Raw genomic sequence first — 26,291 nt, forward strand, 5'->3', positions numbered from 1 at the left:
TATATAAAATGAAAAACCTAAAACTATTAAAAGTCCAGAAGTTTGGAAGAGACTTGGCAGAGTTTTGGAGAAATTTTTTGTGACGGTGGGTTAGACAAAAAGCTCTTAGATATGACACAAAACATATGCTTCATTAAAGAAAAAAACCTGATAAATTGGATTTCATTAAAATTAAGAATTTCTGCTTCTTGAGAAACACCGTTAAGAGAAGGAGATGTGGGGTGGCGCTCTTTGAAGTCCATAAAACCCCAAGCCCCAGCTCCCGGACCCTCCTCATGCCCACATTCTTGATAAAGAGCAGTTTTCCTTGGCATGTATTTGCCCTGGCAGAACTAACCTCCCTGGAAATGGCTAGTCTCACAACAACCCGGGCAGACAGGCCTCATCCTGTCCTTACCAGAGTCATGAATCCCAGTACTGAGAAGAGCCCCTGACAAGTCTTACCTGCTCACAGCCAGTCAGGTCCCTGTGCACGGGCTGAGCACGCAGCTCCCCACCCCTTGTGTACACAGCCCTGTCCCTAATAAAAGACCCTGCACGTCCGCCCTCGGCGCTTACCTGGGTACCTCTCATCTGTGCGGCCCGCTGTTGCTTTTAGCAGCCTATCTATGAAACTTTTCCTTTATTTCTCAAACTTTTCTTTGTCTTTCATAAATCCTTTTACCACCCGCGACACTGGCCTGCCGTGTCCCCCAACAAAGAACATGTGCCACAAGCTGGGAGAAGTTATATGCAAATCATATAATTAAGAAAGAACTTGAATACAAAATATGTGAAGAAACCTCACAATTAATAATAAGAAAACAACCCAGTAAAAAAGGGACAGATTTGAACAGGCACTCCACAAAATGAGATACACATCCAGCAAATAAACACATGGAAAGAGGCTCAGCACCGTTAGTCATGAGGGAACGCAAATTAAAACCGCAGGCAGATACCACTGCACACCTATTAGAATGTCCAGAATTAGGAAGACCGACCACACCAAGCACCGGTGAACAGAGTGGCAGATAAACTGAAGCTCTCACACACTGATGCGGGTGGAAAAGGGTGCAGCCGCTCTGCTTTCAACGCTAAATACTTCGCCCCGCTCTATGCTGCTCGCGTGGCTTTTGAAGAAAAGCCCAAAATATTTCTCACCCTTGTTCCTTTAAGGGAAAGTCCTCCCCTCTGCCCACTTCTTTCAAGATTTTCCCTTTGTCTTTAATCTTGTCTGGTTTGGATACGATTTACTTAGGAGAGCATTTTGGGGTGTTTATCCTGCTTGGTGTTCTCTCAGCTTCCTGCATTGGTGGTTTGGTTTCTGTCAATAATTCTGAAAAATTCTCAGCAATATTACTTACAATATTTCTGTTCCTTTCTCTCTTCCTTCTGGTACTCCTGTTACACATTACACCTGCTGTAGTCATCTTACAGTTCTTGGATATTCTGGGGGTTTTTTCAGGGCTTTTTTAAATCCTTTTTTTTTTCTTCCTCTTCTTTTCATTTGGGAATTTTTACTGACATATCCTCAAGCTCATGGATCCCTTCCTTGGTTGTGTCTAGCCTGCAGCACAGGAGTTCTTCATTTCTGTCATAGGGTTTGTAATTCCTACCGTTTCCTTTTGATTATGTCTTAGGGTTTCTATCTCTCTGCTTACATCACCCATTTGTCCTTGTATTTTGTCCACTTTTTCTATTACAGCCCTTAGCATATTAATCATAGTTGTTTTAAATTCCAGGGATGCTAATTCAAAAATCTCTGCCATATTTGAGTCAGTTTCTGATGCATGCCCTGCCTCTTCAAACTGTGTGTGGTTTTTTTTATTTGTTTGTTTGTTTTACTTTTAGATCCTTTGTTACTTGTTGTTGGAAGCCAGATGCAGTGTACTCTGTAAAGGCAGCCAAGGCGCACAGGTATTTCGCATGAACTATGTTCATCTGGCTAGGAGTGCGGCTGGGTTTACTGCTGCTGTAGGTGTCAGAGCTAACACTTCTCCCCTCTGTCGTGGGTACCCCTATAGACTCTTTTACACTGGGCTTGAGCATTTCAGTTATTTTCAGCTGCAATCCCTTGTTATGTTACAAGAGCCCTATTTAGGTGGTGGTGAGATGTGGGGGTGAGGCAGTATTCTATAGCCCTGTGATTGGGTCTCAGTCCTTTAGTGATCCTTTGCCCCTGGGCTGTGGGCTTCACAACTGGTTTTATTTTTAACTTCACTCTTTAGGTGAAGCAGGAAGGTCAGAGGTGCCCGGAGTTGAGGATCTCCCTCCCCCAGGTTGGTTAGTCTTTGGTGAAATCTACATGGGTTTGACTCTGGTAAAACGGTTTCCCTTAAAGGCAGCCCATGGTTAAGGAGAACAGGACATGTGGGCATATTTCAAAATGTCTACTTTTCCATTCCCACTGCCAGAAGCAGGAGGGGATGTTTCTTTCCTCTTTACTCTGAAAGCCTGGTAGGGCTCCTGGAGGAAAAACTCAGAGAAGCATGGGGCTCCTCTAAGGCTTGGCCTCCAGAAGTGAATCTCTCCAGCTCGTCCAAGTTCAGTCTCCAGCAAGCAGTCAACTACCCGTTAGGGGTTCCTGCCCGATGCTGGGTCCAGCTGAGCTTGCTGCTCCAGGAAAGCTGTGAGTCTCTGAATTTGCTTGTCTCTCCAGTTTGCAGGGCGGTGGTTTGTCCCATTACCTCAATGCTCAGTGCTCTTGTCTGTATGCATTTTTTAATATACAGCATAATTTGGGGTTAGTGTGCTGTGATCTAATCTAAGGATTATCTTCTTGGCGGTTCACAGGACACCTACTAATACATGAGATAGATTTGTCCCTGGTGATACCTTCACACTTGGGTTGCTTTCTGGTTTTGTTGCTTTTTACATTTTTTAATTTTTGCTTTCACTCCATGGTGTGTATTTTCTTTGCTTTGTTAAAGGTCTTATATTAACTAAGACATAAGCATATTTAAAAATGCCATCTAAAGAATGAAAAAACAAAATGTGGAGAACATTTTTACAACACAAAAGGGCTAACTACCTTAATATTTAAAGACTCTTATAAATCAATTTAAAGAGAAAATGAAAAATGAATATATGTATGCTCATATATGACTGAAGCATTGTGCTGCACACCAGAAATTGACACAACATTGTGAACTGACTATAATTCAATAAAAATATATATAAAAAAAGACAAGCACAAATTAAAAAAATATCTTATAAATCAATTTTTTAAAAAGGCCAATGACAGAAAAAAAAGATGGGCAAGAGATATAAACAGATCACAGAAAATAAATATAGTCATTCTTCAGTCCCTGCGGGAGACTGGTTTCTGGACCTGCCGCGGATACCCAGCTCCACGGATGCTCCAGTCCCAGAGTCGGCCCCCACATCTGTGAGAGCTGCAGCCGTGCAGTCAACCAACCACAGACCATAAACACAGTACAGGATCCGCGGTTGGCTGAATCCACGGATGTGGAACCCGGGGAAAAGGAGGGCCGACAAGATCACCTTCCTTAGCATGAAGAGATCCTAGATTCACTCAGCAGGAGCCAGAAGAGTAAAAAACAAATCCGAGACTAACTTTCTTCTCCCGGAGTGGCAAAAATCCAAATATTAGTCATCATGCCATGGGAGAGTCATTCTCGTGTTAATCTGAGGCCTCTGACAAGCAGACACCCACACAGGATGAAGCGCATTAGAATCTGTATTAGGGGAAACACCTACAAGATGATGACGGGGGCTGGGTTGAGCAGGGAGAGTTGTCAGACCATGACGAGGGGGAAGGGAAGGAAAAAGCCGGGGTGCACGTGCCCGAGGCAGCGGAGCAGGCTCGGGGCGCTCGGCAAGGCCCCTGGGCCTCCTGGAGCCCAAACTGGCCTTCAGCTGAGACTTCAGCCCCAGGAATGGGGCTGCCGGGTGCCTCTAGGCTCTGACAAGGATTCTCTCCTTGACCAAACTCTACTCAGGCTCCCCCTGAGCTCTTTGACTTGCTCATATCTGCAGGGTCGTGCAGACGTGAAGAAAGCTGAAGTTGTGTTTAAGGTCAGAGCCAGCGGCCTGACTGCTGGATGTCCGTGTTCATCTCCGCACCGTCCAGCTTTAGCAAGGATTCTGCTGAGTCAGTTCAACCAGAACCACGCCCCCCCCACCTTTGATATCTGATCACCCTCCATGTTTAATCCATTTCCTCATCCTCCACCCATCCACCCCCTACCCATCCAGGTGGTGTCTGATCACACTGGCCCGGCTTCACCAAGAATCCTGTCAGCCGGTTTAGCGAGAATCCCTCTTAGCCCTGATGCTTCCTCTTGGCAATTTTCCATCCACTGACCTCACCCTGCTCCTTGACTATAAATTCTTGCCCGTGATGTATCTGGAGTTGAATCCAACCTCTCTCCACCTCAAGACCCCATGGCAGTGGTCCCTACACTTACTGCCACCCCCCACCCCCACACACACTCCTCCTTGAATCAAGTCTGTCTTACTATTTTCAGGAAGTGTCACAACTATTTTTTTCTTTAACCGTTCTCAGTCACCGGCTGGGAGCAGCCCAGGGGAAGCCAGGCCTCCAGCAAACATGGTATGGGTTTCAGATTTCAGAATACAGCAGCTGGAACTCTTGGTCAGTGAACTTCCTGCGTCTAGAAACCTGACACATGCATTCTCAAGGTTACCACCCTCAAACATTGCGGGAGGGAGAGTCATTTCATTGCAGGCAAGGACTTCAAAATTCCAAGTGGAAATTGCTAAATGAGAAATCTATCCTCAGCCAAACTATCAGTTAATTGTGAGGGGAGAATGAATCAATTTTAATAAACGAGAAAAATCTTTAAACATTTTATCTCTCCCAGTACCGTTTCTTAGGATGTTACTGGGAAATGTGCTCCAGCAAAACAAGGGGGAAGTCTCAGAAAGCGTAAGATCCTGTATCTGGGAAACAGGGGCTCCAACTCCAGAGGGGGAGACAAAAGTCACCCCAGGATGCTGTGGAGAAGGATGTGAGGTGACAGCTGCATGGTGGCTTTGGGGCAACGTGGCTGGCAGAAGATGAAGTTGGTAAACGTCTGATGGAAGAGAAGATTTATTTTAACTCAAGGAAGGTTTAGGGGTTAAGCTGATGGAAGTTCATGGGAAACCAAGCAAGTCAACAACAAACAAACAAAATGTAATTATTGTACACAACATACTTCAGTCGTGAAGAACCGCGGTTCACTCCTGTTAGGAAAAAATACAAACTGGAGGCCACAGTTTAAATATACCCTCAGAAGAACATTCAGAGTCTCATAACCAGAACTTAAAACTGTCCCAACATCCTCAAAACGCTGACTCTGACCTTAAACACGACTTCAGCTTTCTTCGTGTCCGCATGACCCTGCAGTCATGAGCACTCAGCTCACGCAGCGGACGGCACAGAAGTTTCTAATGACAAAGCACTTGCTCATCCACGCTTTACAAGCTGAGCTGTGACCACTGAGAGCCAGGCTTCCTGACCGCGTTCCCGTTGGAAGTCTCCTTGCTCACCAACAGCTGGGTTCTCACTCACTAAAATACCCCTCTCAGGTAAAGCTGTCTGAATTTTATTTCCACAGGCATAATCACGTACATGCTGAATTTTGCTCAAACCACAGTGATGGTGTAACTCAAGCAGGACGATGGTAAGGAAGGGGGACAGGAACTGTGCGACAGTGGAAGAGAGCTCACTTCCCGAGGGGCAACGCAATAGGTGATGCCCAAAACGGGAAAACCAAGAGGCTGTTCAGGGATGTGGAAGTGAGTGAGTAGGGAGACTGCTGACAGCTGGAGGTGGCTGTCGCTGGGGCAGTGACGTCTGCAGGCACCCAGTTTGTGCTGGTTGCAGGAATGAAACCAATGGCGGAAAGCTGCTTGTCTTTCTGTGGAAGCCTGTCTGTTTTCTTTATACAACAATGCAATCTCTACAACACATACTTTCTGTTCCACGAGTTGCTTACAAGGAAACACGGTGCTAAACCAGCACAAGCGTCTCTTTCAGGCAGTGGGCCATGCTTATTCTTCTGTTCCTTTAACTTGCTTTTATCTGTGATTATCCTGTTTTATCTTGCACTGTATTCTGAAAAACAACTAGAATACTGTCTGGAGCAGGCAAACTGCCCTTGGGTACCACATGTTCACAGCAATAGTGAGTTGGTAGACCAGCAGTCTAAAGGAACAGCTAAGTTGGTCTACACAGCATACCCCATGTACACCAGGGTGGAATCCCGGTTGTGCCACTAATAGCTGTGTGATGAGGGGCAAGTTACTGAACCTCTGTGTGACTCCGCTTCCTTGTCTGCATCATGGGGATGGCGGTACCTACCTCAGAGGGAGTCACATGAACTTAATGTGTGAGTTAGTTTGGACCAGGTAAGTAGGATGCTTTTGTTCCCACACCATGGTCAGCAGAAGGCTGCATGCCCCATGCCGCAGTGCACGTCCCGGGCTCTGGGAGCTGAGTCTGAGCAACCCCCTTCTTTCAGCGTGATTCTGGATGAGCAACCTCGTCCCATTGTCCCTACCACCTCCCGGATCTTCCTTCCTCTTCCTCACCATGGGATCCTGCTCAGTTTTCAAGTCCAGCCCTCACCTTGCCTCCTCCGTGGACTTCATTAACAATCCCATTCAACAGGGCATCACTTCTGAAATTCCACAGCCGCCCACGGTTCTCATAATCCATTTACTACGGACATTTGCAAAACCTGTGTTCTCACCAACTATCCCAGTGGTTCTTAATAGGCAGGGGGAGGGGAGGATTTTGCCACCCAGGGGACACATGACAATGTCTGGAGACGCGTATGGTTGTCACAGCTGGGGGGGTGTTCTATGGCATATAGTGGGTGGAGGCCAGGGATGCTGCCAACCCTGCAGTGTCCAGGGCAGCCCCCACCACACAGAATCAGCAGCCCAGAGTGTTCAGTGCTGAGGTGGAGAGCCCTGAACTGATGTCAGCCCCTCGAGGGCCGGAGCCATGGGTTCAATGCCAGGGTCCCTCCGGTGAGAGCCTCACACTCGGCAGATCATCAGTGGAGGAAGGTGTATCAGTGAGCTCCCCCGAGGAGTGAAGTGGGCCTTGGAGGAGTGATGGACCCGCGGACAGGAGAGGCTATTATTTCCACCCAATTTCCAGATGCTGACTGAGGGCTATGCCGAGACCAGGGAAGGTGTAGGAAGCTGGTTACAACATGCTCTCTGGGTGTGCTCCCTGCTCCTCGGGAGGACAAGGTAAGTGCAGAGATGGAAGGACTGGAAGATGCAGGGAGGGAAGTGCAGAAGGCGCCAAGCGCTGTGGGCAGCGACCAGCCAGCCAACAAAGGGAGCTGTGCCAGGTTGGGGGGAAAAAGGTGGGAGAGTTGGGAAGGACTTCCCACTCAGGGCCAGGAACGGCCCGCACTGCCCCTCATTTGTAGGAACTAACTCAGTCTCCGAAACGTCCTTCAGCTCGGTGGCACGGATTGCCCTGTGTTCCCTCAAAATTCAAATGTCGGCAGTTCTTACCCCTAGAACCTCAGAGTATGACCTTAGAAGAGATGATTTAGTTAAAATGAGGCTTTTTTTAAAACGGTGACCCTAATGCAACACCACTGGTGTCCTTTTTACAAGGGGAAATTTGCTCCCAGACACACACACAGCAGGGAGGCGAGGTAAAGAGACAGGTTGAGGATGGCGCCTAGGAGCCAAGGAGAGGGGCCCGGACCAGACTCTCCTTCGCAGCCTCAGAAAGAATGCAGGAGGCATGCGCTGCACGGAGAGACAGCACCTGCTCTAAGCCGTGAGGGTGGAGGTCCAAACCAAGCTGGGGGTCAGCTGTGTCCGCTGGACTTTGGTGTTTCCATGACTTTGAAGGGAGAAAGTACAAAATACATCCTGAGGTTTGTTCTAACTGCTGCCAAATGAAAGTTCCATGGGGGACACAGAACTACAGGAGATAATCTGTGTCCCCGACCCTCGCCCCTCCCAGCCCCGACAGGCAGGGTGGGCATTCTCAGGTCCCCTTGGATGCCCCCGGTCTCCGCCTGAGGTCAAGGACGTGCCTGTCTCTCCCGGGGGCAGACTCGCTGCGCGGTCGGCCTCAGAGAAGGAAGAGCAGGTGGGTGAGCTAGGCTTCCCTTCCCCGCGCTGGTACTTACATCTCATCCTCAAAGCAGATCTTGGCATACTTGTCCCTGCCACCCCCGCTGAGCAACCGGTAGGCATAGCTGTTTGTGGGGCACGGGGTCCAGTGGTCACATTTTTGCCTTTTCGGTGCTGGCGCTGTAACGGACAAGAGGACGAGAGTTAGCGTCACGCGGGATCTGTTAGATGGACCCCTTGCTTGAGCACACATGGCAGCTGTTCTGTCCCAGGACTTCACACCAGCAAGTCTCCGAGCAGTAGTGGGGAAAAAACTGGAAGACGGGAAGTTGTCTTAAAAGAGCAAACGTACAAATGGGAGGGGATGTTGACCAGGCGTCAGGATTTCACAAGAGCTGGGCATCGCTCCCTGGCTGATCGCCATGCCGAGACCCTTGGACTGCAGTGCACAGTGGCTGCTGTTCCAATTGAGAAAGATTCCCTGGGCCTAAGAGCGCTGCGGACCAAAGAGGTAGCACGTGGAGCACCTGTTTGGCTCCCGCATTTACACAGCCTGAAACACACACACACGGTGACCGCCACCCTGGCCATGCCTGGCCCCCCCCCCTCCCCCGAGCCTGAGGCTCTGAGCTTTTCTGCCTGGGCTGCTACGTCAGTGCTGGCAGGCCCGGCAGATGTTGCACGCGGCACCCCCATTTCACGGGGGTCAGCATCTGGGGAGGGCTGGGCACCTGGCTGAGGCGCCCGGCTGGCCCTGGGCTCCCCGACATCTCCCGCTGCTGGGTGCCGCACTGCCATCCCCCACTGTCTCCCCGCACCGCAGGTGTGGCTGCCAGTCGTCACCTGCAGAGCCGGCTGTCCCGTACTGCATTCAAACTGAAATCCTGAGTCTCCAGGAAAGAAAAAAATCAGAAAGTGAGCTCGCTTTTCCAGTTGGACGGGACGTGCTTGTTCTGTGGATCGCTGTGATTTTCTGATTAACTAGACGCACGGCTAGAGAGGGGCTGGAAGGCCCAGCTGGAGGGAATCGGACGCAGACATGGGCTGTGACGGCCAGCGAGTGCTGCAGGGGCCGAGCTGGGTGGGGGCTGAGCTTCCTGGTGGCCACGGGGAGGCGGACACCCACCCAGCCCTGGTGCCCAGGACGACACAGTTCCTCAGGCGTGTGCACCCCAACATTGTGCTTCCTCAGCCCTCCGCGTCCTCGACCTCCTCACCTGCCCCAGACCCCGACCCCCACCACTAACCTCGTGGCTCCCACCCAGCCCGCACTGCCCGCATCGCCCTGTTTTCTTTTCTTTTTTCTCAGCCCTCATCACTCTCCAGTATCTCCCAGGTTCTATTTTCACTGTACCTCCAGCACCAAGTTGGTGTGCAGCACACGCAGCCCCTCCATCGGCGCTGTTGAACGCAAGAATGGGGTAATTTACCCCATTTACCCCAAAAACACACTAAGCGTAGTATTTGAAAATGTAACAAACAGACTGAAAGTAGGTGTGTCCTGTTTCCTGACTTGGCAGACGTCCTGAGACTGCGTGCAGTTGGTCCCCGACGTAAGTGGTTTGACATTCCGGTGGTGCAAAAGGGACACGCATTCAGTAAAAATTGTCCTTCGAATTGTGAATTGTTACCCTCAGCCAAGCTGGTGACATGCAGGACAGTGCGCTGGTGGCTCTGCTGCACCAGTCAGCCCCCAGATCTCAAGGGGAACCACTGACGTCACTACAGTGTTCGCTAAAGGAGACGCTCAGCCCAGTTATAAAGTCGGTTTTGTGACAAAGGATTTTGCCCAACCGTAGGCTAACGTAGGTGCTCTGGGCACGGTTCAGGTGGGCGAAGCTAAGTCATGACGTTCAGTTGGTTAGATACCTTTTCAGCTGATATTTTCAACTTGAGGAGGGTTTATTGGGATGTGACCCTGTCGTGAGTCAAGGAAGCTCTGCACTCAGTCTAGAGAGAACACTCTTGAAGTGGGCGCCACTCTGGTTCTCAGGCCACCTGCATTTCCCGTAACATCACTGACCCCTCCCCTGAGCAGGCACACAGACTCACTCACTGTCACGTGGACTGCCCTTGGAGAAGGGCATTATTTCCAGGCCCTCTGCCATCATCACGATGCTGCAGAAGTGCCCTGGCTACGGGATCCTCTCGACCCAGGTCCTCACTGAGCGCTGCAGACAGGTGTGCTGTGACCCGCAGGGGTGGCTGGTCTGACGCAGCCCCAGCCCCAGCCCCAGTGGAGCTTCAAGGATAAAACCATGAGAATAGCAGGTACCTCCTGACCCCCATGGGATATGGCAGTTTGGAGACAGAATGACAGGAGATTAGCAGGGGAGGTAAGAGGGAAATCAGAAACAGTATTTTGCTTTGCTTTAAAGCCAGCTGAAAAAATAGAGGCAAACGGGGTCTGATAACGTGACGGTGCGCCGGAGAAAGGTCCCCACAGGGTGAGAGAGGCAAGTGGCTTCCGAAGCCACGGCCAAGCATCACCCACGCTGCTTGTGAGCTGAACAGTTAAGAGCGGCTCACAGGTGTGACTACCCTGCCTTCGTCTTCCCCGCCACGAACCACGTGCCGTCTCCTGTGCCAGCGAAGCAGCCTGGTCAGTAAGTACGTGAAGTGACTCAGGAAGCTGAGAGACGTTACACTTAGGTGAGGAATTAAACTTCCGAGCAACAGGGAAGGAGAGGGCAGCAGGGCAACGGGGTACCTCTTTGCAAAAATGTTGGGAAGATTTCGAAAATAATCTGTATTTTTTTGACTTAGCTGAAAGCTCTGCCTGCCAACATATCAGATAACAGTTTATATACTTAATATAATTTAAAGAACATTATATTTTATATTGTAAAAAGAGCAGTGAATTTTTTTTTTAGGGAAGTGTAGCTGACTTACAATGTTGTGTTAGTTTCAGGCGTACAGCACAGTGATTCAGTCACACACATATACGTGTGTGTGTGTGTGTATATGTCACACATTCATTCCTTGCCCTTCTTTCTTTGGATCCAGCACCAACAGGCATTGTGAACCCTAAGCAATGATCTCCCCTCCATGATGGGTGCCCGAGACAGGGGCAGCAGACTCCAAACTGAGAGCAGGTGGAAGGCAGGCAGGAGCAGGACGTTTCTCTATGACCAGCTTGGCCAGAAGAGACAGGGGATGACCAGGTGGGACAGCTGGGCTGGGTTCTGACCCGAGATGTCCCCTGTTCCTCCTCCTGCCAGTCAGAAGGATGAACCAGTCGTGGGGGCAGCTGGCACCCTCTCTGCTCCTCCTGGTTGAGGCAGACCTGGGGGCTGGGGCCCGGGGCCCAGGGACAGTAACAAGGGGGCCCGCCCCACTGGGCAAGCAAGGTCCTGAACGAGCCTCGGTCTGCCTGCCTCTCTTGCCCCCTGACCTCAGGACACTCACCTGAAGGCCTGACGCTGGAGTCTCCCTGCATGGCCATCACAGGGACCCCTCCCCTCCCTACTGCCTTCCTCCTCCCACGGGGGCATGGCTGTCCATGTGGCAGCCAGCTCCCCTGGGTGCTGGGGTGGGGTGGAAGCAGGAGCCTGTGCCCTGCTGGGAGCGAGGCTTCTGCCTGCAGAGGGCAGGCCTTCCGAACCCAGGGCCCCTGCAAAGTTCAGGTGCTGCTCACGAGGATATGTGCAGGCGGGTTTTCCAGCAGGCAGGTGACAGGTTTTCATCAGCTTCTCCAAGGAGGATGTGGCTCTAGTGGCAAGGGTGACACGGAGATGGTATTCGTGTTTTCTCACTGTCTGGGAACGGTCGAGTAACTCGTACGGCATTTTTTAAAGGCTTTCTTACCTTTCCATCCACTTCCTAGAAGCACAAAATGTCATTACACGAATGAAGAAAAATCATATTCCTTATTCGGAGAGAGGGTGTCAGGGCAGATGTGTCTTCTGAGAAGACAGAGCTGTTTCCCACCTGCCTGCCTCTTCTCCTACCACGTTCCCTGAAGGACACCTCCAGGCTTTCAGCACTTTTCCCGACATTCCTTCCCCAAGATGAGAAGGTAAAGCTCAGGTGGACAGAGGGATGCTGATGCCCCGGCCGGGGACCGGCGGCCTCCCGCTCCGTGTCCTGCCTCCCTGTGTCCTGAGACACCTGAGCATCAGACCAGACGCCCTGACCGTCAGCATCGTCTCCGGCAGAGCGGGCCTCCTGCTGTGAACTTCTGTCTTAGAACCGACCCTCTTCCTGAGGAAGGTCAACTTTTCTCCTACTTACATTTATCAAAACAAACACAGAGTCTTAGATGCCACCTGGACCCACAGGGTTTTTAATTTCCCGAAGCAGGGTTCAGGATTCTTTCTTTCCTAAATACTTCCTGATTTGGGAACTATCATCTCATTCACCCTTTAAATGGGCCGGATGATTCCAGAGACACCGCCTTGCCGTGTGCACCAGGTCGACAGGGATGATGACTGCATCGCAGCCATTTCAGTTCACACTTCAGTGTGAGGTTCAAGCCCAGGCCGCACCCACAAGGAGCGCTCGTCCCTCTGTGGCCCAGGATCCTGTCTGGCTGGAGCCTCAGCGGTGCAGGTGGCGCAGCTCAGCTGCTCAGCGGCGCCCAGGTGGGGAAATGCTGAATGCTCCCGCGGGCGCGGCGCTGACGGCAGACTGTGCGGTCTCCTCCCCACGCCCCCCGGGGAGAGTGGCTCTGCTGCTCACATGCCTTCAGTGTGGGGCCTGGAAACTGGCACCGTGCCACATGTTCAAGGCTGTGGTCCTGGGCTTCTACCAGGTGGAGCCGAAGCCCAGAGGTCACAGCATCACAATGTGGGAGTTTATTTCAGAATCGGAAAGAGCCCGCATGTAAATATCACCCCCAATGATGGGGACAACCCAAAGGCATCAGCGGCTAGCGAGTGGCGGGATTAGAACGAAGATGAGTGTTCCTGGCTTCCCGTCCGTGTTCCAGAAAAGTAGCGATTCCGCTGTTCTTCCGTTTCATCCTGGTTCAGAGTCCAGGCAGGTGACTCAACACGGCCAATTCACTCGGTTTAATTTTGTCTCCCAAGACCTTCCAGGACAATGACGGGACGATGCACGGTGGGAGAACGTGGAAGAAAACGTGCGCAGGGCTCTCGGCCGCGCACCCCACCCTGTCCTTCCCTCTGCCGCCCGCGCTGTGAGCCCGGCTTCCAATTAAACCCATTCCTTCACTCAGTCACAAGTTCTAACTACACAAACACCTAATCCCCACGGGTCTGTGAAACAGCAGACACCGCCCTCAGCCCTGCAGGGGCAGCGGTGACACGCGAACAGGAGAGACAGGCAGTGAGTGAGTGAGGAGAAGGTCCCTGCAGCCTGTGAGACGTGCCGTGTAGGAAACAGGCGTGAGCGGCTGAATGTGCGTGAGAAGCACCCCACAAATCAACGAGAACAGAGCACAGCCCCTCAGAAACGGGCAAGTCACAGATGTGTAATTACAGGAGTGGGGGCCTGGGGGCAGAGGCCTAATGGCCCGGAGGCAGCTGCAGGCGGCCCTGGACGGCCACCCGCCCGCCTGTGGGTCCAGCAGTTTTGCACCCTGGCACCCCGACCAGCCCACTGTGCTCGGGATCAAGTCACACGGAGGCTGGAGTGAGGCCGGGCTCCTCCCCTCAGCTCTTCCGTGTTCCTCCTCCTGCCCGTCACAAAGAAGTACGGCCTGCCAGCCCTCCGCATCTTGGATTCAACCAACCAGGGATCGAAAGGATTCAAAAAGATATTCCAGAAAGGTCCAAAAGGAAAACTTGAATTTGCATCCTGCAGGCAACTGCTGACATAGCGTTTACGTCATATTAGGTATCGCAAGGAATCCAGACATGACAAGGTATGGAGAGGGCTGCTGAGAGAGCAAATCGTTAAGAGTTCCCATCACAAAAAATTCATTTTTCTATTTCTTTAATTTTGTGCCTTTGCAAGATGCCAGCTGTTCACTAAACCTGTGATAATCATTTTATGACGTGTGCATGTCGCATCATGATGCTGTAAACCTTAAACGTACACGGTGCTGTCTGTCGATTATGTCTCAGTAAAACCGGAAGAAAAAAAGAAGAAAGTCTGCGGGAGGATGTGCGCCGGTGATGCAGACACTGCGCTGTTTTGTCTAAGGGACTTGAGCACCTGTGGATTTTGGTGCCCACGGGGGCCCTGGAGTCGGGTCCCCGGATATGGGCAATGACTGTAGGAGTCTCGGGTCCCACTTGCTCTTCCAAACTCATTGGAAACTTGAGAAACGCTTGTCCCAGCAGGGAGCTGCCGCTTTACGCAGGTCAGACTGGCGAACTCAGAAAGCTGCGACCTGCAGGTGTTGGTGAGGATGGTGGGAGAGGATGGCTGGAGACCGGAGCCCGCACACTGCCGGTGGGATGCAGACAGCAGGCTGGTCTTGGAAAGGCGTCGGGTTCGACTTGGTCACCTTAAGCCGACACACACGCTGTGGCTAATAGTTCCACCCTGGATGCGCAAATCACATAGAAAACTTCCCCCAGGTCTGAGCGCATCTGTGCGGGTCCTGAGTCATGAGGGGGAAATGTGGGGCCTCGCCCCGGCAGGACGGGAGGAGAGGCACCCACAGCAAGACAGGGCCATAGGCACGGCACCGAGTGACACTGAGACACGAGGTTTACAACGGCCCGGAATGCAGGCCCACAGAACAGAATGGTCAGGTCAGCAATTAACTATTTATCAGACAGTTCGGAGGGCTGGGGGAAAAGTCAGAGTGGGAGGCTGGATAAAGGGATAAGTAAATAAAATGAGGGAGGCCTGGGCTGGTGCAGGGATAGCTGGCTGGTCACCTCCACCACAGGTACCAGAGGTTCAGATGGGGGAGGGAGGGAGGGAGGAGGCCTCTGAGGAGGAGGACATGGGGGTGCTGAGCCCTGCAGGGGGAGGGGACTGTGTTTCCATCCTTTTCCAAGGAGCACAGAACCTTCCAGGAAGTAGATGGGCTGAATGTGAGGCCTAGCCCCACCCCCACCCCCACCCCTATTAAGTATGAGGAATAGGAGACCTCAGAGAAAGGCAGGAGCAGCAGATTCCAGCAACCACCAGGGGCCCTGCTGAGGTCAGGCTAGGTCTGGAAAGCCGGCTGACTCAGCGAGTCTCTCCCATGAGCCAGGATTCAAAATCACGCTGCAATGGTGGGGAGGCAACATGTGACACAGGGACAGCGTGCATCCAAGGAGAGCTGGCCTGGCGGGCAAGTTAACTTCGGGAAATCTGAAGCCCGGACCTAAGGCCCCCACAGCTCTAGGGACTGGGCCACTTTAAGAGAATAGAGAGCACAGTGGAAAAAGCCAAACCTGGATAGAGGTGCGCCAGCCCGAGGTGGGGGCCCGTGTGGTCTTGCTCGGGAGCAGGGCAGGAGTGCAAGGAGTTCAGTGCCCCGAGCCTCGGTTTCTGAGATTCATTTCACTCAGTGCGCAGTACACTGACCTCCCATCTCCACGTGCTCCTGTCTTTGCTTCTGATGCTGTCCCACCCGTTGGTCACCACCCGCAGGGGACTGGGGGACCGTGCAACTGAGAACAGCACGGCGCTGGGACAGGAGGAACTGAGCGCTTCCACAGCTCGCATTGACCTCGTTCCGAGGCGGGGAAAGCACATCCTTGCCTGCCTGTTCAGGACGCACAGGAGGAGCCCAGGAGGCAGCACCTGGACAAGGGGCACCTGTCCCTGGGAGTGTCCCCTCCAGTCACGCTGCTGATGACAGCATGGCGTAGGCCTTGGGGCAAAGCCAGCCTAGCTCCGCGGACCATACCTCCCCTTTAATCTCTTCTCCACCTGAGCACTAAACTACGAATCACTAGTCTCAACCGCAAACTCTGAGTCCACCAGACCCCCAATCAGCCCTGTGTCCCTCCAAAGGGGAGATGCCCTACAACCCAGCAGTCCCACTCCTGGGCATTTATCCAGAGGAACCTCTAATTCAGACAGACACCTGCACCCCGATGTTCACAGCAGCACTATTTACAATAGCCAAGACGTGGAAGCAACCTAATTTTCCGTGGATAGATGACTGGATAAAGGAGTTGTGGTGCATTTACACAATGGAATACTACTCAGCCCTAACAAAGAATAAAATAATGTCATTTGCAGCAGCATGGATGGACCTAGAGATTTGCATACTGAGTGAAGTAAGCCAGAAAGAGAAAGAAAAATGCCATATAATATCACCTACATGTGGAATCTTAAGAAAAAAAGGTCACGAACTTATTTACAAAAGAGAGGCAGACTCACAGACATAGGAAATAAACTCATGGTTACTGGAGGGGAAAGGAGGTGGGAAGGGATAAATTGGGAGTTTGGGATTAGCATATACTACTATGTGTAAAATAGACAAAAGGGTCCTACTGTATAGATTAAGGAACTATACTCAATGCACTGTAATAGCCTATAATAAAAAGGAATATGAAAAGGAATATTTATATATTTTTATATATATACATAAATGAATCACTACGCTGTACACCAGAAATTAACACAACATTGTAAATCAACTACGCTGCAATTAAAAGAAAAGTGGAGGTTCCAAGCCAGCTGGCCGGGACACAGCCGTCACGGCTGCCTCTGGCCACCACCTTTGGGTTCCAGATAACCTGGTGTGCTTCAGTCACAGGGAGAGGGTGACAGCCTTCCTGGCCCACGCCGATGGGAGTCAGAAACCACGTGAATGAGTCCTTCTAAAAAGACCAGCGACAGAGGCGGCTCCTAGAGGTAAGCCTGTATCCAGGACAGACGTCACGTTTTGTTCAAAATGGAGAAAATGAGAAAGTAGCCCTTGGAGGGCAACGCTCATGCCCCCCACATGGGAGGTCTCCCCTGCGGCACTGGGCCCCATGCACAGCCCTTATGCAACAATCTATCTGATTTATGCAACTTCACTGTGAAAACCTTATTAAAACTGACACAAAACACTTCAGTCACAGTCATTTCCTAGAAAGTTTTTTTTTTACTCGTCACAGAAGGTAATTAAATCTGAAAAGGAATGGTGTTGACACATTTTTAAAATCATTACCAGGTTCTCTTTATTTGTGCAAATTATTTCTGTATAATTTATTTCTGTATTAAAAATATGCCAGCATACCTACTTACAAGACTTTGAAAAAAGGTACATCTGACTATTTTAGGGCCCCACGCATTTTCCAATGCAATTTTAATGGATCTTTTGTAATTTCACTGCATTCCCAGTCCCAACGCAGAGTTTTACTTAACGCACCCTGCACACGACGTCTGTTTTCCTAACTCATAGTTTGCCTCGGGGTCTCCCAGGGGGACGAGGGGGGACCTACCTTGGAATGGTGTAGGAACCACAGGAGAGGACCTTCCCTCCTCCTCCTCCTCCTCAGCCTCGTCAACACAAATGACCAGTCGGGCAGAGCGGAGGCCAGAGGCTCACCTCACCGCGGCAGCTGGGCTGAGACCCGACCGTGGTACTCACCTCTCAGGACGGGCCTCTCACCGATGCTCCGGATGCTGTAGATGGTGCCGGACAGGGGCACAGCTGGAATGAGCTCTGCGAGCAGGTACCCGGAATACCAGGCGCACAGGGAGGCGAAGACGAGGAACGCTGCCTTCAGGGTGCCTGCGGACACACAAGACACGAGTGGGTGCCCCTAGCGCGGCTTTCCTGACCCAACCCTCCACCTTCCCGAGACAGTGCTCGGCACCAGTGTCCACAGGATGCGCTGAGGGGAGATCACCCTGGAGGCTGGCGGGCGAGGGCCCGGGGCCACCTGATGGGGCCACGACGTCGGCTCATGGCTCCGAGGGCAGGCTTTTGAGATAAACCGGAGCAGGTAACGTGAACAGGATGTGAAGGCTCTCGAGGCCAAAGGTTCCCATTTGCCGTTGTGCTGGGGCCCGGAGCTTCCTCAGGTGCTCACGCCAAGGACTCATCAAGTTGCCTTGACACAGGCCTAAAAAGACAGAGGGGGCCCTTCCCTCTGCAAGCCCTGGGAAGCGCCTTCAAGCAGGTGGAAATTCTGTTCTGTCTGCTGCTGGGCGGCCAGTGCTGGGGATGGCACCTGTGTCCTGGGAACACGCAACTGCCCCTGTGTCACTGGAAAAAGTTCCCCACCATCATCATCCTCAGAGACAAGCCTGCAGGGACACCAGAGGTCCCCCTGGCAGGACGTCCCTGGAGATTATCTGATTGATAGGCTTCCAGAATCTTCCTCTCAGTTCCTCAGGAAAGGCATTTACTCCTTCCTCGGTTATCGGAGGTCTAGGGGACAGTTCCGCCCCTTCATAGACAATCTGCTCCTGGATCTTTGGCATTTCACTCCCTAAATAGTTCACAGATCAGGACTGTGCAGGATTCCCAACACTGCCGAGACGCAGGGATGGCCATAGGCCTGCAGGAAAGGGACCTCAAGATGTCCCCACTGGCATTTCTGTGCTAACAGGTCCAGTCCTAAGAAATAAAAGGAAGGAAAGAAGGAAGGAGAACAAGGGGGAGGAGAGGGGATGGAAGGGGAGGGGAGGGTGACCCCACACCCTCTCAGGCCAAACATCTGGAAACAGTCATCCTCTAGAGTGGCCTCCAGGCTGCTCCTTCCACCCATGGCAGCTGTGCTGGTCAAGGCCTCCAAAGGCCTCCCCATTGCCTGCCCCAGGCCCCGGGATGACGGTCCCGCCCTGACCGTGTTCTCCCCGGACGGCTCCTACGCTCCCGAGGGGTCCCCACCTCGTGGGCAGGCTTTCCCTGGCAGGGTGCATCCCGGACCTGTCCTCAGGATCCTAGATGAGGTCACCCAGACTGTCCTCTGGGTTCCTGACTACGATGTCCCCTTTCCAACCCCCATCAGCACCCTGGGAGGCCCCACAGGGCCTCACATGTAGCATGTCCCAGATGAGGCCCTAGATTCTCCCCGGCTCCCCAGATCTGTCCCTGCCCTGAGTCTCTCCCAGCTCAGCTGGACAGATAGGGCCAGGTACCGGAGACGAGGACCTCATCCTTGATCCCACACCCCACTCCTAGCCTTCAGTGGAGCCCATCAGCCAGTCTTGCTGGGGCAGCTTCCAAAATCAACCTCACCTCCACAGACTTCTCTTGGCCTCTACTGCCTCCAACTCCCCAGGCCACCACCACCCTAGCTTATCTCTTTCGCAGGTGGTGAAACCCCCACACCCAGGGGTGCTCCGAATGGAGCATTGATGTATCACAAGGAGTATAATAAAGAGAACGTCTTGCGGAGGGAGGGTATAGCCCAGAGGGAGAGAGCATGCTTAGCATGCTTGAGGTCCTGGGTTCAATCCCCAGCACCTCCACTAAAAAAAAAAAGTTAAAAAAAAAAGAACACATGTGATCTTTATCCCACATCCCTGCACAAAACACCTAAAACCCTGGAACTCCCTGATCAGGGGGTCTGCTGTCCTGGTTCATAAGGAGCCCCTTTCAGCCACACCAGGGTTTATGCTAACAAGGTAACTGGGTGCATCTTTGGATAGCTTCTGGGGAGGGGCTGGCCATGCTGGAAAGACCCAGTCTGTGACTGGGTCACATGGTGGGGCCTGACACGTCATCCCCACCCCCGACCTCCAGGAGGGGAGAGGGAATGGAGGCTGAGCTCAGTCACATGACCAGCAATGCACTAAGACCCCAGTGAAACTCTGGAGGGCTTCCTGGTGGTGCGCACACTGATGTGGCAGGAGGTGATGTGCCCCGACACCAAGGGCGGGGCACAAACTCCCACTCCAGGACCCTCCCAGTCTCTGCCCCGTATGTCCCTTCATTTGGCTGGTCCTCCTGATTTGGATCCTTTCGAATAAAACTATAATTGTAAATATAGTTATGTTTTTAGTGTTTCTGTAAGTTGCTGGAGGAAATTATCAAACCCCCAGGAGGGGTGGGAACCCCCAGATTTGCAGCCAGCTTCTCAGAACCGTGAGCAGCTCCCGAGACCTGTTGCTGGCGTCGGAAGAGAGGGCAGCTCATGGAGGACGTGTCCCGTAACCCGTGGGCGCTGGCGCTGACTGTGTGGTCAGGTCAGAGCTGAACTGAACGGCTGGACATCCAGCTGGTGTCAGAGGCTCCGCGTCTCCCCACCCAGAGCCCTGAGCAGGCACCAGTGGGCGTTCCCCTGCTTTTCTGAGTGCACAGCCCCCCACCCTCCAGCACCCAGCCAGAGGTGCCCCCCTCTCTCCGGGCAGTGATGCAATGCAAACCTGTCCGTCAGCCTGGCCATGTTGAGCCCTGGATCTCAGCCCCCTCTTCCCTTCTAGCACCTAGAGGTTTCCCCTCACTGAACCCCCACTGGTTAAGCTTTGTCGGGTCCGTGTGTGCCGATGCATGGGCACTGGCTAGTTCGTTAGGCAATCATCCTGGTGGAATGGGACACCTCCATCTCACCTTGACCATTTGGTTGTTTTTCAAGTTCATGTGTCAACATCAATCATTTTTTTCTCTTTTACAAACCATGCAGTCTCTAAGATTGTTAGGACATAACGCAGAGATGGCTTCCTATTGCAAAATGCCTGAGACAGTGTGGCCACTGCAGTTCCCAGGACAGAGGGACCTCTCCAAGCCAGAAGAAGCCACAGAAAACACAGAAGCACAAAAGCAATGGATGAAGCAGGTGTGCTGTCCTGGGAACTCCGTTTGCTCCGTGCTCCAGTTGTGCTGACCTGCTGCCCTTTCCTGCTGTCCCTGTGTTTGAGTTTGTCCCTCTGCCTCCGGGGAGCCCTCGTCCACAGACCCCTGGCCATCTCTCTCTCCTCCTTCAAGGACCCCAGCAGCTCTGGGGCCCCTCCTTGGTGCAGCCCACACAGACACCCTCACGACTGCCCTTCACACGCCCCAGGGGCGCAGCACGCCAGACCCCTCTTCTCCAGGTCTGCGTCCACACTCCTAAGCCGGTGTGAGGGTCCAGTGATGTTCCAGGACACACTGTTGGACGCACGCTGACTGCGGGAAACAGGGATTCAGCATCCACAGAGTCTCAGGTCCCAAAGCAACAGCGCACTGTGCCCCGTGCCTCCGAGCACAGCCGGACTACTTTATCCAAGCGTCATATTTGAATAAGAAAATTCGCAAAGCAGAAATTATTCAGAAGACTTTCTAGACCCCATGTCACACGTGAGATCTTTAAGCAAAGAGCTGCTGTTTCAATGGGAAAAGACTGAAAGGGAACGTGGTGCCACCTCTCAGATGCCTTCCATCCCGCACGGAAGGGAGGCCCGCCTTTATCCCCAGGTGAACAAGGACAAGCAGGTGGAAGTGACAGAGAAGAAAATGAAGAGTGAATCAAAGCCACGCCTCCTGACAAGGAGAGCCCTGGGCATTTTCTGGCTCCAAGAAAGGTTATGAAGTGTCCATGCTCCAGGTCGGGGATGCCTGCGGTGGCCGGAGGAAGGGAGCCTTGGAGCCAGAAGCACCTCGGGGGGGGGGGGGCAGACCCAGCAGCCCACATGGGACCAGTTCATCCTGAGAAGACAGGGTGCAGGCTGGCGGCGGACCCGGCACCCGGTGGGGGCGCAGGGGAGGATTCGTCTTGGGAAAGGTGGGCGCACCTTAGCCGGGACTCGGCTAAGACAGCCCCGGGTGGGCCAGCCCTGGCAGGAGGGGCCCAGCAGCTTCCGACATGGGGGAGGAGGGAGAGGAAGGACACAGAGTCCAGGAACCGTGTGGGATTCTGTAACCAGGACCCAGCCTACTCTCAGAAGGTAATCAAGTCACCATCAGCCCACAGACACCCCCTCCCAAGTGCTTCCACCCCGCGGGCACAGGTGAGAGAGCAAAGGCCAATTCTGAGCGCCGCAGGAGGTCGGGGATTTCCTCCTCGGAGGCCCTCGTGGAGGGCGCGAGTGTGTTCCCGCCACCTGTGCGGACCTGTGTGCGCGTGCACGTGTGTGTCCTACACTCACCCCACCCTCAGAGCCTTGGGGGGTCTCAGGCTGGCCCAGACATTTCACTTCCACTGGAGGCCAAAGCAGTCTGAAAACCAGTAACACTAAGCCAGGCTACATATAAGTGGGGGATGGGTCTCTGAGTGCCCGCCCCTCCAGCCCGGCAGCCCTGCAGAGGGCCGTCCTGAGCCCTTAAGAACACACATGGGGGGATTTCCTTCAAGTAGCATGCAGGATGAGGAAGCTATTTGTCACTGGCACCCTCCCCCTGGGAGCCCAAATCTCGTCACCCTGGAGACAGCCACTCCTGCATCCCTCGTTCTTAAGAGGCTGGGGATGCTGAGGGGTGGCTGAGCCAGACTTGAGATGCAGCTGCTTTGTGGCTTCAGCTCTGCTGGCCTTAGTGTCCCCTGTCTTCACTGTCCAGGTGACGAAGTCTTTCTGGTAGTAAGCCGGGAAGTGCCACACCTGGACACAACACGTGATTTGCAAGGTTACCCACCTTTCAAAGTACACATGACAACACCCTCATTGTGAGGAAAGGGGATGACAGCTGCCAGGAAGCTGCTCCCAGATGAAGGGCGGTGGAGGCTTAACATATTCCAGCCCTTCAGTCTGCTTGTCCCTCCTGTGAGCTGTGTCCCTACCTGAGGCAGATCTGGTGCAGGGGAATGCTGTTTCCACAAATGTCACCAAATCTTTAGCTCACAAAATCAAAGGGGACATGGCCCTGAGCTTCTGCGGGGCGGGGGGGGGGTTGTCACAACCAGACACACCTGGAGCAGTGCAAACTTGGTGTTACCTCAGAGCTTCATGTGAAAGGGCTACATAGCCCACAAGTGAGTCACGAGGGCTGTGTGTGAAAAAGCTGCGGGAGGGGCAAAACGACCTGATAACACTCAGCATCTTCCCATTGAGGAACCAGCAAAACCGTATCACAAGCATATAATGTAGGAATAACAAAAAAATTCTTCTAAATTCACGGTAACGGAAGCCAGTGCCCCTGGGAGATGTCTTCTCCCAAGAAGAGATGTGTGTCCCCTACAGCCCACCCAGGGCGCCCCAAACAGTGCTGGTCACCCATAAACGGTTCTGTAGCAAACACCAGTATTTTACACAACAAAACAAAAATCTTCAACTTTGGGTCTCCTACCCTTTGGGGATGAGCAGAAAAGACGGTGCTTAGAACATCCTGCAGCGCAACCACACAGCCAGAAGGCCAGCCAGGAAGGATGAAGGCCACTGAGGCTAACAAACACCTCGCAGCAACGACCTGCCGCCAGACAGGGGCAGTGACCTTGAAAGATGCCAAGAGAGCTTTCCATTTTGGAATTTAAAATGTTTGCACAGTCTGCTGCCTTGCTCCAGGAGGAAGCCAGATTATAATCCTTCAGATTATACGAAGAAACAGCCAAACCGTTCAAAAGGCAATGTGTGCCTGTGGCGGGAGGTTCACCTGGACCCCACTGACAGCAATGGAGGCGGGCAGGGAAGACAGGCCACCGTCAGGAAGACAGGCACCAAGGGACAAAATGACTCTTGAAATAGTTGGGGATTTTCTCTCCACTTTCCTATTTGCCCCAAGAATTCAGAGACTCAAGTAGTTTGATAAAACGGAAGGAAACAAAAGCCTTATAAAAAGATGCTACCGGGAACTGTTATAATAAGGGACAATGGGGCATTCCATGTCAATTAGTCCCCACGTCTCACCCACCCACAGGCCAGTGACTTAAAAAGGTCTGTCCCACACTTTTCACAATTTCTTGGGTTGGTCAGGTACCTGAGGCTAATGATCTCTGCCTCCAACTGGAGAAGCCACAGGTGGATCCACAGGTGCCTCTAACCAGCGCCTGGCAGCCCCGGCGTCCCTTCCCTCCCCTCCCAGGAAGTTCCAGCGCCCCTGCTGGCACCTGCGGCCCGGAGGAAGGCGCCCTCTCCGCTTGGGGCTCACCGGGTTCTGCTCCACCTGCGCTCACCCAACACCTACTTTTCAGGCCAAACGTCCCTCTCACTGACACCCCCACCCCTACCCGCCACGCACGCAGCTAGGGCGGTGGGGACCGGTAGGAGGGCGGAGGAAAAACTCCAGCCAACTTGCCTGCCGCATTCGCTTCCCGCATTCCTGGTCACCGATCCAAGAGAAAACCCTGTCCGGGGGCGCCCCTACCTCTGGCTCAGTGTGGCGGGTCCCAGGAAGGGCGAGGCAGCGACTCTCCCCTGCCCAGGGGTCCCTTCCCTCCTCCCGCGGTGGAGTTCGCACTCACCGGCAGTCCCGGGGCGCATCTTCCAGGCGCGGCTGCGGGCCCTTCTGGTCCTTGGCCTCAGCTCCCGGCGGACGGACCGGAGGGCGCCTCGCACGGTCTGGGCGGACGCCTGGCGACACGCCCTCCAGGCTGGGCCGCAGCAGGGAGGGCAGGCGCGGGTAGGGCAGGTGCGTAGGTGCGGGCGGGGCGGGGCGGGACAGGTGCGGGAGGGGCAGGGAGCTCAGGGTCTGCGGGATGCGCTCTCCAGTCTCCAGAGAGAAGGAGCGGGGTTTGCTTTGACGGGGAGGACGCTGCCTCTTAACGTTTAGTGGCCCCAGGCCCCAATTTAATGTCTCACAAGGGGGATTGCCCAAGATACGCCTATCTCGAGCCTTTTAGACGTCAAAGCAGAGGCCCAGGGGAATGAATCCAGGTTTCAAGTCCAGGTCCCAGGGTCACGGTTATAAGGCGCTTGGCTTCCTCCAAAACTCCCTACCCACTGCAGTTTGCACAGCCCAGCAGGCGCTCTGCCTCTCATGTCCTCCTTTACTCTGGGAATTGATTAGGGAAAATAGGACAGGAACCATGTCCTGGGCCCCAAAGTCAGGGTCACAGGCCTGCAGGTCCTTGGGTTTATAGGAGGCCAGGCTTGCCAGGGTTAGAGTCAAGCAGGTTTCTGAAGAAAGCTCCCGGGATGTCCCGCCTGGGAAGAGGATCGGCTGCCCTCCTCCCGGCAGGGAGGCCTGCCTTCCCGGCATCCGTCTGGTTTTACAGCGCGTTGAACCTACTGCCATCAAAGTGGCCCCAGGCTCCCAAGAGCAAGTTAAGGCTCCACAGGCAGTTGGTCACTTTTGTGGAGAAGGAGTTCCAGGGAGGCAGCATCTGCAAAAGACACAGTCCCCACCTCCAGAGTGTGCTGGCTCCCACAGTCCTGTTCCCTAAAGAAGCCAGGGGCTCAACTGCCACCGCCCTCCACCACCATCTTTGCCTCCTGAGAAGCTCCAGTGTGGGGTCACCCAGGGAGCCGGGGACAAGTGTCCTGTGGACAGCGTGGCTTTTTATTCCAGGCCACCGCCTGCCCGCTGGCCTGCAGATCGGGGAACAGAAGACAGGGGTCTCTGTTGGGACGCCCTCCTCAGGGCTCCAGGACGGCACCCAGCCCGAGCGAGGCACGTTTCGGCTCGGATGCCTCTCTGAGCATCTCTCCAGCGATGCTGGCAGGCTAGTCCCCAGCTCTCCTCAACACTGACACTAGACACACGAATCAGCTCATTGAAGGGGGTGTTGATTCCGCCCAAGAGCCGCACCTCTGTCTTTAGCTCACCTCACTTCAGAGATGGAGCGTTTATCTCTGGGTTCGCTTTCATTGAAAAAAAAAAAGTGGTAAAAAAGTGCATAACATAAAATGTACCACCTTATACCAAATTTACAAAATTACATTTTAAGTGTACAGGTCAGTAAAGTTAAGTACGTTCACCTTGTTGCACAACAGAACGCCAGAACGGTTTCATCTTGCAAAACGAAAACTCTGTTCCTAGTAATCAGCACCTCCCCCTTCCCCCGACCCCCATCACCCGGCAGGCACCGTCCTACTTTCTGCTTCCAGACTTTGACTACTTTAGATCCCTCATATAGTGGAATCATACAGTATTTGTCTTTTTATGACTGGCTTATTTCACTTAGAATAACGTCCTCAGGTGCATCCACGTTGTAGCCTGTGACAGGATTTCAATCCTTTTTAAGGATGAGGAGTATTCCATTATATGTATAGACCGTAGCCTGTTTATCCAGTCATCCCTTGATGAACACTTGGGCTGTTCCCACCACTTAGCCATTGTGAATAATGCTACTGTGAACGTGGGTGTGCAAATATCTCTTCGAGATCCTGTTTCCAGCTCTTCGGGGCATACAGCAGAAGTGGAATTGCTGGATCATCGGGTAATTCTACTTTGAATTGTTTGAGGAATCACCATGCTATTTTCCACAGTGGCTGCATCATTTTACACTCCTAATAGTAGTGCATAAGTGTTCCAGTTTCTCCATATCCTCACAATGCATTACTTTGTTTGTTTTTTTGTTTTGCTTTGCTTCTAATTTAGAGCAGGAATCCTAAAGGACGTGAGGTGATATCTCGCTGTG

General features: G+C 53.0%; 1 protein-coding gene across 2 annotated transcripts in view; it reads right to left on the reverse strand.

Moving 5' to 3' along the window:
• The window catches only part of FAM3B (FAM3 metabolism regulating signaling molecule B), a 39,299-nt gene that overhangs the window by 10,201 nt on the left and 2,807 nt on the right, over positions 1-26,291 (reverse strand). Inside the window, exons 1-3 of one of the 2 annotated variants that reach the window (XM_010958350.3) lie at positions 24,174-24,354; positions 17,501-17,644; positions 8,118-8,241 (exon numbers count right to left, since the gene is read on the reverse strand). In XM_010958350.3, the coding sequence (XP_010956652.2) occupies positions 8,118-8,241; positions 17,501-17,644; positions 24,174-24,192 (287 nt within the window). In that variant the 5' untranslated portion in view covers positions 24,193-24,354. Of the gene's footprint in view, positions 1-8,117; positions 8,242-17,500; positions 17,645-24,173; positions 24,355-26,291 lie in introns of those variants that run through there. The other variant, XM_074351944.1, reaches the window with a different exon arrangement.

This window comes from Camelus bactrianus, chromosome 1 (assembly GCF_048773025.1).
Source record: "Camelus bactrianus isolate YW-2024 breed Bactrian camel chromosome 1, ASM4877302v1, whole genome shotgun sequence".
Classification (NCBI taxonomy): domain Eukaryota; kingdom Metazoa; phylum Chordata; class Mammalia; order Artiodactyla; family Camelidae; genus Camelus; species Camelus bactrianus.